The following is a 16,461-nucleotide window of genomic DNA, read 5'->3' on the forward strand; positions in this document are numbered from 1 at the left end:
ATTGGTGTTTAGAGCTCCAGTATAAATGGGCCCCCTGGCTACACTAAGATCAACACTGCTGCCACAAACTGTTGAATTGGGTAAATGAGTATATGTGAGAGAAAAGCACGTACTATCATCAGATGTCTTTTATTTCTATAAAGATCTGCCACTACAAAACTAATAACTGTAATATATTGAAGTATGTACTACTGGCTCTGTAAGCGTGATCTAACTGCAGGAAGAGATGTTCATGCCGTTAACTTTTGTGCTGGTAACAGAAGCAACAAACAATCATCACCATACTCTTCAGTACCCTAAATGCTGGGAATCTAAGCATCTTCATATTCCAACATTACAGAACAGAAGTTACTAATAATTTCTTAGAAACAGAAAAAACTCAAAAACTTCACAAATCTCATAAATGACCTCACATTGCAACAGAATGATATAGCAGTATCACTGCATTCTGATGAAAAGTTGAAAACACACATTTTCAGTCTTCCTCTGGAACTCTTAACAATGTGTTCTCCTTTACCTAAAAACGCTTAGTTTACACTTTACACTTACACTTTATACTAATGTTTACACTTTAGTCTCCTTTACAGTTAGTTATTTTTATGTAATTGCATCTCATATTCAATCAATTTCATTCAGATGTCTGTAATCCCTTTTAACTTGGAAACTGTTATTGTTATGTAGTTGTAATGGCTAAAAAATCCATTATCTCCCAAAGTAAAATATTACATAAGTGCAGCTGAGTTACTTTATGTTATACAAGAATTTCTCCAGTTCTAACTATGATCCTGTAATACCCATCTCACATACACTATTTTACAATCTACATGACCAGGTTAGTTTGAATCACTTGTTTGGTTTTGAAGAAAATCTGACTGCCTCCACACTTTGATTCACAACCCAGAACAGTTTAAGATAGTGAACTGGACTTCTGAAGAAAACTAAACTGGAACATATGCTTTCGACACTCAGTACACACCACAACAGAGTTAGTCCAAAGTAAAACACTGAAAACATTTACATATATTTATCATAGAATCATAAAATGGTTCAGGTTGGAAGGGTGCTTAAAGATTGTCCATTCCCCTGCCATGGACAGAGATACTTTTCACTAGATCAGGTTGCTGAAAGCCTCATCATTGGGCTTAGTATGAACTGTTGCCTTACAGATCCACTCCTACTGGCTGGCACTACTTGCTGAAGTAGTCAGACGTCTTAGACTTTCCAATTCTTCATCTACTTACAACAAAATTAGTTGATATAAAAACAGTCCTTCAAAACTCAGTACTAAATTGATAAGTCCTTCTGAGTTTGCTTTTGTCAAACATTTGTTGAACATGCCAGATTCAAAGAGCAGATTTTATAAAAGCATTTCTTAACAACACTATCATCTGGACTCTCAATACATCTAGATAGTATTTGAGGTTAAATTGTAGTGCAACTCTAAGTAAAAGCTCAGCAACAGCCAGGAAAATAGGACTGAACTGAAAGACAGAAAAATCTCAAGAGGAGATGTGATCATGGACCTCTCCCACTTTCCAAATACAGTGACATTACAGTTGTGTATGCTAAGAATTTTGCCTTAAGATTCTAATATGGCAATCAGTTCTACAAAGGAAAGTGTCCTCAAGATAGCTTTTTACAGTCTTAAAGACAAAGAAACTGGAAAATACACAAACAGAGCTTGTGACCTTAACAAAAGAAGAATGTAAGTTTAGAAAATGTAAGAGCACACAAACCAAAGAGCTATGGCTGTACCATGTTAAAGCTGTATCATTCACAAACTCACTCTATCCTAATCAGGGGCTGTTAACATTTTAAGACAGGAAACTGCAAAGCACAAAGAAGGGAAGGCAAACGGAACAAGATACAACAACATAGCAGGGAAAAATCTAGTAATTATCAAGGGCTGACTACAGCTGTTTATTGTTAATCTAAGTGATAGAAGAAATTATTCCTAATAGCTAGTTTAGCTAGAAAATATGGAGATATACATACGCATACATAGTCAAGTGAAATTAGTATGCACCAATTAAGTAGAAACTGAATGACTTGCAACCATAGTCTTAATGCATCAAGTGCATAAGCATGTCATCACTCAGATTTAAATACTTGACTTAAATACTGACAGTTTTCCTGCTTCTATACGGGAAGTAGAATATTCACGTCCAAAAAAAGCCTTTTGAAGTGTGAAGACACACATTAAACAATTATATAAATATAGAAACAGTCTGCAAAGCAATATTTATTATTGTTGTTTATTAATAATGATAAAGTCATCCATAAACCTGCATTTTATTTTTATACCTACCTGAATACAACAAAACTGATGTTATTGTGGATGCCAAGACAATAAGGAACAGTTATTTTTAATAGCAATTTCTAGCAACAACAACAAAAACCTGGAGAAAAGTACAGTCCCATACTGTAACAAACAAATGGCAAAGTGATACAAAACATTTATCTCTAGCTTACTAGACTTGACAGCAAAAAACCCTGCTGCCCCAAGTAGGTGCTGATCACACTAAGGTGCAAGTGATGAATCGCAGCTGCTACCCATCTAGAGAAATCTTTAGTTAGAAAGTCTGAAGGTCAAAAAGAACCCCAAGCATTACACTGATTTTTCTGTCATTATCTGACATAAGATTTCTTCTCTGGGCAAATCACTAATGCATTTCAACATCACAGTTCCTCCCATCTCACCAGAAAAACATATTATTATCTAATTCTTAGTAAACACTGGGAAAATGATGAGCATTTATCCATGCTTTTAAGATGAAAAAATATTTAATTGAGAATAATCTAGTTATAAATTTACCTAATTTTTCTTTTATTCAAATCACTAAAGGCATACTAAGACACATTATCAAAACTACAATAATGGTTTAATGGCTCTAATTTCCATCTCTTACTTATTTTAAAAGGTACTATACTAGAAATGCACTGGTAGGTCATATATGACAGCATCAATTTGTATGTTAATTTAGAAAAATATTCCTTGAACACGTGCATTGCCTACCACAACATAATAACAAGAGACACATAGACCATGCTTTGTTTTACTGAAGCAACAACTGCAAATTTCTACCTACCTCTATCACTTATTTTTGATCCATCTACTCTAAATCCTTCACAAATATTTTAAGAGCAAATTCAGAGTGCTTCACCTTAAGGATTCCACTCTGAGGGGCTAATGTCAAGAAGCCAGACAACTAATATTGAATATCTGTATCCTTCATGAATTCAACACCAGCTCCTTCTGAACTTGAAGGCTTGAACTTTATTGAGACCTAATACAACAAAACAGAAAACAAAAAAAAGAAATAGGATAGATACAGCTCAAAATTACTTCAGGGGAAGCTAAGCAGCTCTTCAGTCAATAGAGTCTATGGATTCTAAAGAGCTACTCAATGTGCCCTAAAGAGGACGCAGACATTTCATCAGCTGAATTGCTTTCCTGGTTTCACTGACTGTAACAAAGTCTCTCGCAGATTGCAACAGGAACCTAGACATGCAATTCACACAAAGATCTTAAATTTACATGCCTTTGGAGCTGGATCCAATCCTAAAATCCAGTTATTCATCAACCTTCTAAAATAAAAAAAAAAAAAAAGAAAATGCAAAGCATTGGCCTATGTCTTAATCTTAGCATCTTACTTGTGACTACAGAAAGATACCTCCACCTATTCAGATTCCAGAGCCTGACAGCGTGTTGCCTCCACCTTGAAGACATACTTGCATGTTCTTTCAGGACCAATTCTTTTCTAATGAAGCACAACTAATCAGAGAAACAAAAGCTGACAAAGAAGAGCAAATGCCAAATGCTAAATTTCAATACAAAGCATGTGGTGACCAGGTTTTCTTTCTTATTTATTTACATAAAGAGGAACAAGAGTGTAGTAAGAACAGATTTATATTAATAAGTTGGAGTTTTCTTTAAGAAAACAAAGACCCATGCTCAGTTTCTTGCTCTAGCTTTGAATATTTACATTTTTGTTTCCTATCTGCCGGGGGTCTGGACTGTCTTTAAGATACAGCAATCAACATTAAGATTGTATAAAGTGTAAAGGAAATTGCAATTATTACTATTCTCCTTTTTCTCCCCTGGTTGTCTTTACAAACAGTGGCTAATATAGCATCATGTTGGAATCCAGCCCTGCTGAGAATACTTAATGAATTAGTTACTGTTACAAAACACATGGGTCACAAGGATTATAGACAAGCTGTGTGCTGGCATTCAGGATCATAGTCTTCAATCTGATATCTAGATTTCTTTGTACCTTAAACTTCTATATTCTTTTAATCTGTTCTTAGCATGTAATGGTGTTATACTTTTTTGTTAGACACAATTGTAGTCCCAACTAAGTCAAATGCAAGAACTGGTATCACACTGTGCTTTCTTTTTCTGCTTGGTTTGTCTCAGTTGCTATGGCATGTTTTTTTCAGAGAGAATATATAACTATAGCAACAACAACACAAAGTTTGGCTACCTTTCATTGTTCAATGCCTGCATTCTGAGTCTGATCAGTTCTTAATGTTGCCTGAGAAAACTTCAACTCTACAGTGGCCTAAGGACAACCTTGTTCTTGCACTTTAATATAAAGCTCAGCTGTTAAATTATAACCTTCCCTAGGTTACCAAGAACTTTCTTTTTCTCTTGTTTTTTCCAAAGCACAGACTTTTCCACATGGTAACATGCTACCCACATTCTTAATAACTCAGATATTTTCAAAATAAAGGAAGAGAACAATCAAACACTTAACAAACTATTTAACACTACAGCTGAACAGAAAAATCAATACCTGCAAATTTGCCAAGTCACTCTCACAAAATCAAATTCATTTATGCACGTCAGTAAAAATTATGTCCTTTTATCACTGCTGTATAAATACTCAAAGTTGAATGAAAGAGAGATTTATACTAACACATTAAAAATAATCTCAGAAAAATGTCACAAAATATCATTCACATGCTATCATTCCTTGCAGGGCAGTACCACGAAGAAGCCAGGTGAGCTGTGAGCTCAAACATGCTATATTTCTTTCTGAATGTTGCTGACTGATTTGATTTAGAGCATCCTACCCACAGGCTACTTTTTCTTGCACTAGCCTGGAGCTGGACTATAAATGAAGTTGCTATATTCAAACTTCCTAAAGCTTTACTACTCCTCTTTGTAGATACTTGCTCCATCCAGTACCTACAATTCAATTCAGTTTAACCATGACACTTGAACAAATATTTCTGTTCAAACAGCTGAGTGTATGAAACAGGCAATAAAAAAAAAAAAAAAAAAGCTGTGGAAAAAGATATATAACCAATCTAAAAAAATTAATCCGATAATGTTGCTTCTAGTCCTTCAATAACCTTTTAAAGCTGCTATTTCAACTGCATAAACCTCAGGTTACAAAAAATGAAACAAGATATATAGAGAAAACTCACATATGCAGGTCCGCCTGATAAGAAGCTAAGTTAGTCTGAAGAAAAATATTTGAAGTTCCATCATTAAAATCTCAATTCTGCTATTATCACTCTCTCCAAATGAACTCTTTATTTAAGAGGCTATGGAGATCACTTGCTTTATGTCAATTTATATCAGCTGGACAACGACTATTATATTAGAATCCACATAAAGTCACCTGTGAGCTTGTACTTAACATTATGCATTCAAATGGTCTCATTAAAAGAAGCAGGATTACCCACCTGAGAAAAGCTTGGTACAAAAATAGTGCTTGGCAAACTGAAACTTGAGGTAAAAAGCAACAAAGTTCAAAGAAACAAAACCCCAAAAATTCTAATACCATAAGTATCGATTTGAAGAAATACATTTTAAGTCATGTGTATTCATATACTGCTATTCTTAACCCAATTTCCTGTTTCAGTAAAGAAATTATCATGTATAGTTCCCTAAATTTATTTCTGCTATTTGCAAGTTTCATCTATTCTTATTTCTGCTATTTGCAAGTTTCATCTATTCTTTTCATTGCATTTTTCTACTGGACCACAATACAATGACTTAGGAAACCAATGGACAACTGAGACAGGTTGAGACAGAACTTAAGGTGTTGCCACTTACAGCTTTTGACCTGCACTTTCATCAGAAATGAGTAAAACAGTGTATATCCAGGCTCCAGAACTCTATTATTGACAGCAGGCTTTGGTATCATTGCAGGGTGTGAACTGCAATGGGTGGGGAGCACAGACGCTGTCTCTTCTCATACATCATCTTTCTGAGGGAGGCTTTTCATTTCACGTGTGCATCTGCCAGGGCGTAAAGACCTCTGAACCATCCCACCTATCTGTACTGAATAAAAATTCCTCATAGCTTACTGTTGTGCACCAAGACCAGCTAACTTTACTTTAACTCTGTGATAACCTGGTTATACCACTTCCAGGTCTAGCCCAGAAAGACCATATAAATATCCGGCTTGGACACCTCTGCATTCCAATATTCATTCTGTGATACTGATATACAGTGCATCTAATTTGCTTTTATGAAAATTCTTTTGGTTTCAGCTTTTTCAACATGTTGAAAGATATCCATTTGTTTCTTGGGAGGGTTTTTTGTTGTGGTTCTACTGTTTTGGGCGTGTATGTATGTCTGTTTTGGAGATAGTCCTAAACCACCTTCGCAGAGTTCATCTCGGTCCCCCCATGCCCTAGAAGACAGTTTGGATTCATGGCAACACACTTCTTCAAGGTTTGACAGTAACAGGATGAGGAAGTTCACATATAGTAAAGAAGCTGCAAACGTACACTGGAGTCAGGAATCAATAACTAAAGGATGGATCACAGCAAGCATGTGACAAACAGCTCTAGAATTTGTGCTTTCATGTGAACATGAAATCCAACCCATTTGCTTTCATACCACCGCTACTGTCATAAACTTGTTTTCAGCATTCCATAACACCCAAATTGTTTTCTGTCAATGATGCTCTCTCCTAAATCCACCACTTGCTGTGGCATTTACTGGAGTAAACACAAAAGATGTGCCCTGATGCACACTGAAGTCTCAGTAAAGACAGGAAACTGCAATTTAGGGACTAACGTCCAAAGTACAGGCCAGAATGAAGCGTCAGTATTTAGCAGCTAACACTGTAGCAATAGTTGCACATATATGATCTCATTAACAATAAAAATCATTTTATTCAATATAATCTTCAAAGCACTGGTTAGATATCTTGGCCAACTACAAAGCACAAACACAATTTTGTCAAATTCAGCCCAAATTCTACACAGTTCCCCAAATCTGTACTGCTGTAAGATGACAAGTCATGGCTTTGCACACATTTTGAGTAACAGCTTTTGGCATATTAACAGGCTGAAAGAAGAAGCTGATATTTCTGTTCATGTACTTGTGAGCTGTCTTACCTAAAGTGGTTTATTTTTGTTGTTTTGAAGTCTAGTCTTTCATTTCTCTAGTGACCAGTCTTAATCAGATAATGTTTGCTGCTTCCAAAACATGTTTCTTCTATTGTGAAGAGAGCAGAGAAGAATACAGTGGCCAGCCAGCAGCAAATTATGAATGGGAGCCTTCTGACCAGAAGGTGATCTCCCATTGCATTGACTTTACATGGAAAGGTTTTGGTAGCAGGAGGGCTACAGGGTGGATTCTATGAGAAGCTGCCAGAAGCTTCCCACATGTCCCACAGAGCCAATGCAGCCAGCTCCAAAATGGACTAAGTCTATCAGTGATGGGGTAGTGCCTCTGGGATAACGGAGGCGGGGGGAATCTGCACAGCAGCAGTCAGAAGAGAGGAGTGAGAATATGTGAGAGAAGGGGAAGAGTGTGAGGAGTCTTCTCCTAAGGAGAAAGGAGCAGCAGAGACAACGTTTGATGAACTGACCATGACCCCTATTTCCCATCACCTTGTGCTACTCAGGGGAGGAGGCAGAGAAAACCGTGAGTAAAGTTAAGCCTGGGAAGTGGAGGGAAGGTGATTTTAAGATTTGTTTTTATTTCTCATTATCCTACTCTGATTTGATTGGTAATAAATTAAATTAATTTTCTCCCAAATCAAGTCTATTTTGCCAATGACAGTAATTACTGAGTGATCTCTCCCTGCCCTTATCTTGACATATGAGCCTTTTGTTACATTTCCTCTTTTCTGTCCAGCTGAGGACAGGAGTGATACAGTGGCTTTGGTGGCCAGACAGGGTCAACCCACCACACCCATCATCACTGAATTGCATTTAATAGTCCAATCTTCCTGGCATATTCCTCAAACAGTATTTAATAGGGTCTTGAACTAACTCTGCTCTTCTCCTGTGTTCATATTTATTAAGTTCATAGTGGTTCTGCTACTGTTCACTCCCCTGTTCTCTCTCTTGGCCAGAAATAAGCTGGAAATAGAAATACCTACTGAATATTTAAAAATTCAAAGGTTATCAGGGCTCTCACAAAATTTAAGCTCCAGGACAAACAGAAAACGAATGGTTCTGAGATCAGCTCCTAGCTGAAAAAAAGAGGTCAAACCAACCCTAAGTGGATGTGAAATTGGGTTTGATTGTTTCACTGAAGAGGGGGACCTCCTCATTGAAGTATAAGCTCCTTTCATAAAAAGACTCTTAATTCACTGACTAAGGGCAGCCCTTCAGTCTCCTGTACCTAGGAGAATTAATCTCATAAATATTACAGAGCAAGAAATAGTTCTATGTTTTGAATGTGCACTGATTAGGAGAGAGGAAAATAGAGGTACTGAAAAATGACCTTTAGGTCACAGAACTAACATTCACTCTGTGTGCATACATATATATATATATATATATATGTTCCCACACAACCAAAACCAACTGAAAACGGGAACTGGTAAAAAAAGACAGATACATATACATTATTTAAACCTAAAATGATACTGCAAACTATTAAAATTTGAAACTGAATTTTAAAATGAAGGAAAAAAATTATCTTCTGCTTTCTTCTAAAAGTGAATTCTATTACCTGGATCAAAACAAACACTGTATAATGACAAAACTTATGCAAAAATCAGTATTCCAGTGAAAAATCATGTGGTACCTGATGGGCCGATTTTCTTTACTGTCAAAGAGTGAGAAGATTACTTCCAGTTCCTCTCCCAGATTGGAGCACATCAGACTCTTCATTTGAACAAAGAGATGGTGGCTGCTAGCTTGCACTGGTGTGTCTTTTTTTCGATGACGATGTTCCATCTAAAAGTACCCCAAACACAGCAGCCAGTTTGAATTAACAGTCAAAATCTCAAAACAAAAAGACATAAAAACTGTAATACTGAACTACTTTCTTAATCAGTATTGACTTGTAATACTTTTACTTTTTTGTTTGTTTGTTTTTTGTATCTGAGAAGGAGAACACAAGGAAGTGACCTTCCCAGTGTTGCACTGCATATCATTATCTCTAAGAGAAAATCAGTAACCTGTAGGAGCTTACCTTTTTACTCTGAAAATGCTAAGCCACTTTAAAGCTTTGTGCTTTAACAAGACAGTATTTCACAGCTGGTTTAAATAGTTAATGATCTGATATTCTAGTATCCAAACACACAAAAAATACTTCTGCAGAAGACTAAACACCAGTATTTTAAATTTGAAAAAAAAAAAAAAAAAATCAGTCCTTGGCAGACTGCTATATTGAAGCTCCTAAATTATCTTGTTTTGACATCACAGTTTATACTTTCACTATTTTAATCACCCATTAAGAGTATGACAATATTAAATTGAACTATTTCTTTCTTACACTGTACTAAAAATAATTTTGAACAGCACTGTTCCTAAGCTACTTATCTTCAAACTGAGGTTATCATGGGCTTCCCCCCCCCCCCTTTATTTTTGAAAGTGCACTCCATGAGTTCCATTACTAGTTTCCTCAGTTATTCTTCTTCTCTATGTTTCTTCTTATGATTAATGGTTCCTCACTGTATTTCATCTAGTGCTTCAACAGGATTCCATATGATTACATATGGCTTTGAAACTGCTGAGAGATATACTGATTCTAGCATTAAGAAATTACTGTTAGGCTTGACATGATAAGTTATCAACACAAGTAGTTAAAAATTATAAAGAATATAATTTCAGCTCCATACAAAATTACAGCATTATATTTTTGCTTTATTCTATATTTAAATATAAAAGGTACAAATAAAATTTAGTTAGCCTGAAGCAAGTAAGGCTCAGAACAGCTGCAGCACTTAAACAAGAGCCAAAGCCCACATAAATGAATTGGTAAGTTTTCTTAGACCTCACTGGAGATTAAATCAGAATAAGAAATATCAGTGCTGGTTTTAGTAAATGAAGATGGGCTTTTATACCCAAAGGAGATCTTTCTATGCAGTTTAACTGCTATTTACATTAATATATTAGAAAAGACCAATAGCCCAGTATGATTAATTGTGACAATACTTGTACCATGAGTATAAGATTATATTTCCATAAGTCTTATCTAACAGGACTCATGGGTAAAATAAAACTCTAATGAAAAAGAGTCTCATAAGCTTTTATTGATGATTAAATTCACGTTAACAATCATAATTTTAATGATAACTCAGAACACAAAACTTTTAACAAATAAAATAAGCATGTGTGTACATACAGATTTGGTATCATGGAATCAGTTGGAAAAGACTTTTAAGATCATCAAGTCCAACCTTTACCACAGGACCAAGTCCAACATCAAACGATGTCACTAAGGGCATTATCCAATTTTTTTTTTTTTTTTAACACTTCCAGGGACAGTGATTTTACCACTTCCCTGGCCAGCCTGTTCCAATGCCTGAGCATCCTTTCAGTGAAGAAATTTTTCCTGATTTCCAACCTAAACCTCCCCTGGCACAACATGAGGCCATTTCTGCTTCTCCTGTTGCTTGTAACTTGGGAGAAGAGACCAACCCACACTTCACTACAGCTTCCTTTCAGGTAGTCATAGAAAGCAATAAGGTCCACCCTAAGCCTTCTTTTCTCCAGACTAAACAACCCCAGCTCTCTCAGGCATGCCTCATGAGACTTGCGTTCCAGGACCTTCAACAGCTTCACTGCCCTTCTATAAAACTAAAGCACCTCATACAGATACAGATATGACATAACTGTTCAAAAGTTAACTTCTCTCCTCATAGTAAAACTCATTGCACTATGAAATACCAGTTTATTTGATTAAAAAAAAAGTACTTTTGAGTAAGTAGAAGAAAGCTGCCACCAAAAGAGAAGCATGAAATTTCATAGCAAATGTACTGAGTACTACAATCACATACCAGCCTGTAAAGCTCTGTAATGCTGATCTCCTCAGGATCCACCATAGCATACTCTTTTCTTGGAACTAAGTCGAGTCCCAGTTGTCTGTTTGAGAAATGGAATAACAGTAAGTAGTTTCTACATATAAAGGAAACAAATTAACCTGTTTCTTCTACTTACATTTAACAGAAACATTCCAACAAATAATATATACGTTAATTGGCACTCTACAGCTGGGTTTGGGTGTTTTGGCTATTCACCATTCACAGATGATTCCTCCACTTTCTTCACTTTGTAACATTAGTAGAATATGTTTTTCCAGAATTTTTAAATCTGTTTCATACTGTGGACAATGCATAATGGCTACTGTCCTTTGTACTACTGTGGACGTTGCACAATGTGAATTGTACTAGTATTGTCAACTTGAATGACAACAGCAGAAAAGAAGGTAGAAAGAAAATCCAAAACATTAACTTATTTTTAATTCAGACTGGATGACATCAAAGCTGCCTGGCTGTACCCCATGAACACAATAATGAAATGAACTTGAATCATTAGCAATAATACTTATTTTCAGCAGAGCAGCAAGCAATAAAGATTAAGAACACACATGTGGCAGTTGTGGAATTTAGAAAAACATGAGAGATTGAATGTTTTTCAAAAATATGTTTTTAAAGAATAGGAACTGAGCACTTCCAAAACCATCACAATTCCATTCTGTTGGCACAAAATTCTAAGCAGCAGTTAACCACAGCTCTTCCACAATGTTAGGTATTTAGACTTTCAGGTAGCAGTAGTTGCAGAAACCCCTGAAATTCAGTTCATTCTATTACTGAATAGTGCAGCATTTAGTCAGAGTTTAACTGAAAAAAAAAAAAAATATAGGCTAAGGAAAAGACTTTGGAAACAGCTCCTAAATGCCAGAAGTCATTTTAACCTTTTTCTTGCCTTTTTTTTTTTTTAAATAAGATAATACAATTTGCCTTAGCTCTTATTCACATTCCGATAAAAGAAAGATGTAGATCATAGTAGCAAGATACATGTTAGAGATGCCCAATTAGGAAGCAATGACAGCCAATATGATTTCAGCTAAGACAACAAGAGTTACGCAAACTGCATCACACTGGAATCTGGCCAGGTGTGTTTTAAAAAAAATGGAAAAGGATCCTGTAGATATTCCAATGCAATTATCTTGTAGACAGTACCACTGCTATGTAAAATAACTTGAGGAAAAAAGGCAAAATAAACTAGCAAGTCAGTTTTCTGTTAAAACACAGTGGGCAGAAAAGCAATGAAGGAGAAAGTCCATTAAAAAATACCAGCAAAGTAACACCTCTCAGAAACTTGCTCATTATTTCAACATTCTACAATGAGCCTAAAGCTGTGGCATTATAGTTAGATTACACTATTTTCATTTCTTACTATATTTACTCACTCATTGCCCCAATCCAGACGAGCAGTGATATGTCGCTTGACATCCTTCATTCGGTCATGGGTGAGATGGCCAACAAGGACCTGCCTCCGCAGGTCTAGGATTTCATTCATTATATGCCACAGTCGGTGAAAGAGATCCCCCTCATTCCTCTGTGAGATAAAAATATAATTGCCTTCACATTACCTGTATAAGCTGACAATCCTAATGAACACAGATATGGAGGAGAAATTAAGAAAACTCACTACTAATACACCTACTTGGACTTCTTTCTCCCCATCATACTGTGACCATTTCACCTGCATGCATGTGTTTGTGCGTGTAGAATTGTTTCAGAGCTTACCTCAGACCCTGTCTTTGCACCACACTCATCGCAAAATTTCATACCAAGTCCTTATGCCTCATGTTAACAGTCTAATTTATGAGATAGGTATAACAAAAAAGTTTCATCCTGTAGCACTTTTTTATTCCAAGAGTGTGTTCATTCTGTGCTGCTGTCTCATCCAAACTGAACATGTGCTCACGTAATTCAAGATTAGTTGACTCAAACACATATGGAGATGAAAAGGCAATAGGTCCTAGCGTTCAAACTCTGAAACACAGGGTGTTAATGTTCTTTTAACTTTTTATTGTATGCATCTAACTGTACACACTATTAACCATAATAAATAGTATATATAGCCAGAATCTTGTCCAGACAGTTCTTCATCTAACTGTGAAGTAGGAGTAATTATGTGAATGCGACTGCTTTTTAAACCACATCCTCCTACTCTAAGTATATAACAGTTAGGGGGATACACAATTTCCCATAACAGTTTCTTCCCAAACAGAAGTTCTTTTAACTCATCCTTCACCAATTCTAAGTAGTTTTACCTCATACAGCTTTTCTAAGAAACTTTAGCTTGAGGAAATTATTGCAACCTCCATTTAAGTGATACATCACACAAAGTTGAAAAAACACTCTTATTCAGATTTGTTCTGCTAATTCTAGCCAAAAAATACTAAGCTCATTTCCCTTTTCCTTCTTCCTATGAACAAATGGCATTAAAACAAAATTCAGCTTCTTCTGGTGCATAATTGCTATGAAAAGCTGAATTCACTTAAAAGCACCATTACTGTCTGTCAATAATTTTTATACTCCAAGGGCTCTCACAAACTGCTGCTTGATAAATCTGCTCTTTTTATTTCACATTCATTCACTTCATAAGCTCACTAAAATGAGCATTAATTTACTGCGTCTTGGCTTTCTTTCTGGAAAAAAAGAAAAGCCAGCGTATTTTGATCATACAATAACAATAGTAGTGAGGAAAAAATGACAAAAAAAGAAACAACTTCAGTAAAAACAATAGGAATATATGAACTTTGTACGGAAAAAGGGAAAAGAAGGTCATACAAATCACCTTTGAATTAGAAGCAAAAGACAAAAAAAAAGACTTTAGAGGAATGTTACAGAGGCACAAGCTAAAGTATGGTTTCAGAGTTTCCATCAGAAACTAGTGTACAAAGATTAAATTTCTAAAGTTAAAAAAAAAAAATCAAACATTAATTCAGGTGCATCTTTGTTTTCAGTATCTGATTATAAGCTCTACTGCAGTAAATTATAATGTGAATACAAGAAACATGTTAATGTTTAACAGCACTATTAAGTTCAAAATAACATTTTCAGGTATCCTTCCTTTTCCAAAGCATTAGAATTTGTCTGAGCTGCTTGTATCTCAAAGCACTGAGTGGATCTTTAAGAAAATGTGTTTGCATTCAGACTTAGGTCACTATGCTAAGGGACCATATTTTTACTCCTTTTGTTCCAGGACAAGCCAATGTATTAATATACTTGCTAATATACATGAAGATGTGCTTCAGACATTTGAGAAAAATACTTCCCATTACAATCTAGAGAGATTTCAAACAAGCTTTGAAGAAACAGTTTCTTGTTTCTCAAGGAACAGTTCACACTGCTTAATTAAACTTCCACTGTTAAGTTTAAAATGATACTATTACTTGGAATCCAACAGTAAGAAATACTTATTTTGTAGGTTCTTGTGTAAAAGCTTCCACTATGCGATCAGCAACTGCTCCAATTGCAGGTTTCAGAAAGGTCACCTGGTTCTGAACAGCCTCTCTGAACACAAGCCATACAATCATCCCCAAAAGGTAGCAGGCTGGCTACTTCTGTACCATCCTGACTTGTAGAAGGTATATTGGCAACTCTCAATGTTGTTTCTTACGTAGCAGAAGCAGCCCCCGCATCAGCAGAAGGTGGCTAACCTTCTCACAATTTAAGTCATAATTACCAGCTCAGCAATGAATTAAGATGAGGGGTTGCAGAATATGTAGAACCAAATGAACAGGTTTTGATTACATTTTATGTGTGCGTATGCTGCCAAGTCCAAACCATGGCTTGGTTGTAATGTAGTAGATTAGAAGGTCAAATGTTAAAAACAGTAGACAATCATGATGCAAATCAGAATTTAAAACTAAGATATTTTAGTTAGACCTTTAAAGACAACTCTACAGTCAAGTAAAAACAAAAAAACAAACCAAACAAAAAACCAGCTCAGTTAACAGAGGAAGTAGAAGTAGGCACAGAAAAAGGAAATTATAGCAATTGTTATGTTTTAGATTATGATGTAGAAAAAAAATTAAATTTAAAAGATGCAGAACAGTCAGCAAAGACTGAATTTCAATCAGAATAAAGAGAAAGATTTAACATGTTTCTTTCCATGTTTTGTAAGTACACAAAAAATTATGGTGGTAACCAGTTAAGCAAAGGAAATGGTAGGATTTCTTACAGTGAAGAAATAAGTCACTGCTCTGAAACCCCTCCTAAGGATGGCAGACTGCAGCGTGTTCACGGGAGACATGGCAGTGAAAAGCAGCCTAGGGAGCTTGTATCCATTTGCTAATCAAGAATCGCCCCTTGTGGAGACAGTGCTCTCACGGGAGAATGCATAATTAGTACATAAACTCTGAATAATCCTGAAAGATACAGCAAGGCCATGAGAGGCCCGAAGAAGCTTAAGCAAGCAAGATAAGAAGAAGATGGAATTCACCAAGTTATGAGAACTGTGGACTGTTGGCAAGCTTTCAAGGTCAAGTTCTCACACCTGTGCTTAACCAATTATATATTAGTCACTAAGGGTCTTCAAGCCATGTATCCAATTATAATATGCCAAATCACTGTAAGTGCATGTAAGAAATAGTATATAAGGAGTTAAGGCTTTGTAATAAATTTGGCAATCGCTTGATCACATTGATCGTCTCTGCGTTGTCCATGACTCCCGGGTCAACAACCCCTCAGTCTCCCTCGACAATGAGGACTCAACTAACTAAACTAGAGCATCTAAACAACAGTTGGTATTAAATCAAAGTAATATTATTCAGGGTACTTGCCACATAGAGTTGTTTCCACATCGTTCCCCAGTCTCTAAGAGTTGATGTCATTTCTGTAATAACAGAATCTTCTGTTGGAATAACCATTTCAAATTGTCTGTAACATTCAGAAGAACACATGACATTACGCAAGTATTACAAATCCCGTTACTAATATAAAGACTTCTGCCCTGCCAAATGTGATGTCTAACAGCCTACATGGGTGATCCATCAGCCTGTGACACTTCATTAGTGTATTTCATTTAATCCCCATGGAAAACTCTTGGGTGAAAATAATTTAATCCCCACAGAAAGTCTTAGTCCTAGAAAAGTCAAGGTGGGATTTTTTCTACATGATAAGCATGTCAAATACTTTCACAGCAGAGTAATCCCACAGTTTCTGAAGGGATTTTGCCACTTTAGTTTAGACTCCAAACCAGTGACTGCTCTGTTTATAGAAATAAGACAGA

The 16,461-nt window shown here is 35.9% G+C and overlaps 1 protein-coding gene across 5 annotated transcripts in view; it reads right to left on the minus strand.

Annotated features, from left to right (window-relative positions):
• DOCK4 (dedicator of cytokinesis 4) overlaps positions 1-16,461 on the minus strand; it is a 243,807-nt gene that overhangs the window by 132,969 nt on the left and 94,377 nt on the right. For all 5 annotated transcript variants that reach the window (XM_062609561.1, XM_062609562.1, XM_062609560.1 and 2 more), the window contains exons 5-8: positions 16,013-16,109; positions 12,626-12,774; positions 11,211-11,295; positions 9,011-9,162 (exon numbers count right to left, since the gene is read on the minus strand). In XM_062609561.1, coding sequence (XP_062465545.1) covers positions 9,011-9,162; positions 11,211-11,295; positions 12,626-12,774; positions 16,013-16,109 — 483 coding nt within the window. The remainder of the gene's footprint in view (positions 1-9,010; positions 9,163-11,210; positions 11,296-12,625; positions 12,775-16,012; positions 16,110-16,461) is intronic.

This window comes from Pezoporus occidentalis, unplaced genomic scaffold, assembly GCF_034315485.1.
Source record: "Pezoporus occidentalis ecotype Australia unplaced genomic scaffold, CSIRO_AGI_Poc_V1 ctg14, whole genome shotgun sequence".
NCBI classification, from domain to species: Eukaryota; Metazoa; Chordata; class Aves; order Psittaciformes; family Psittacidae; genus Pezoporus; species Pezoporus occidentalis.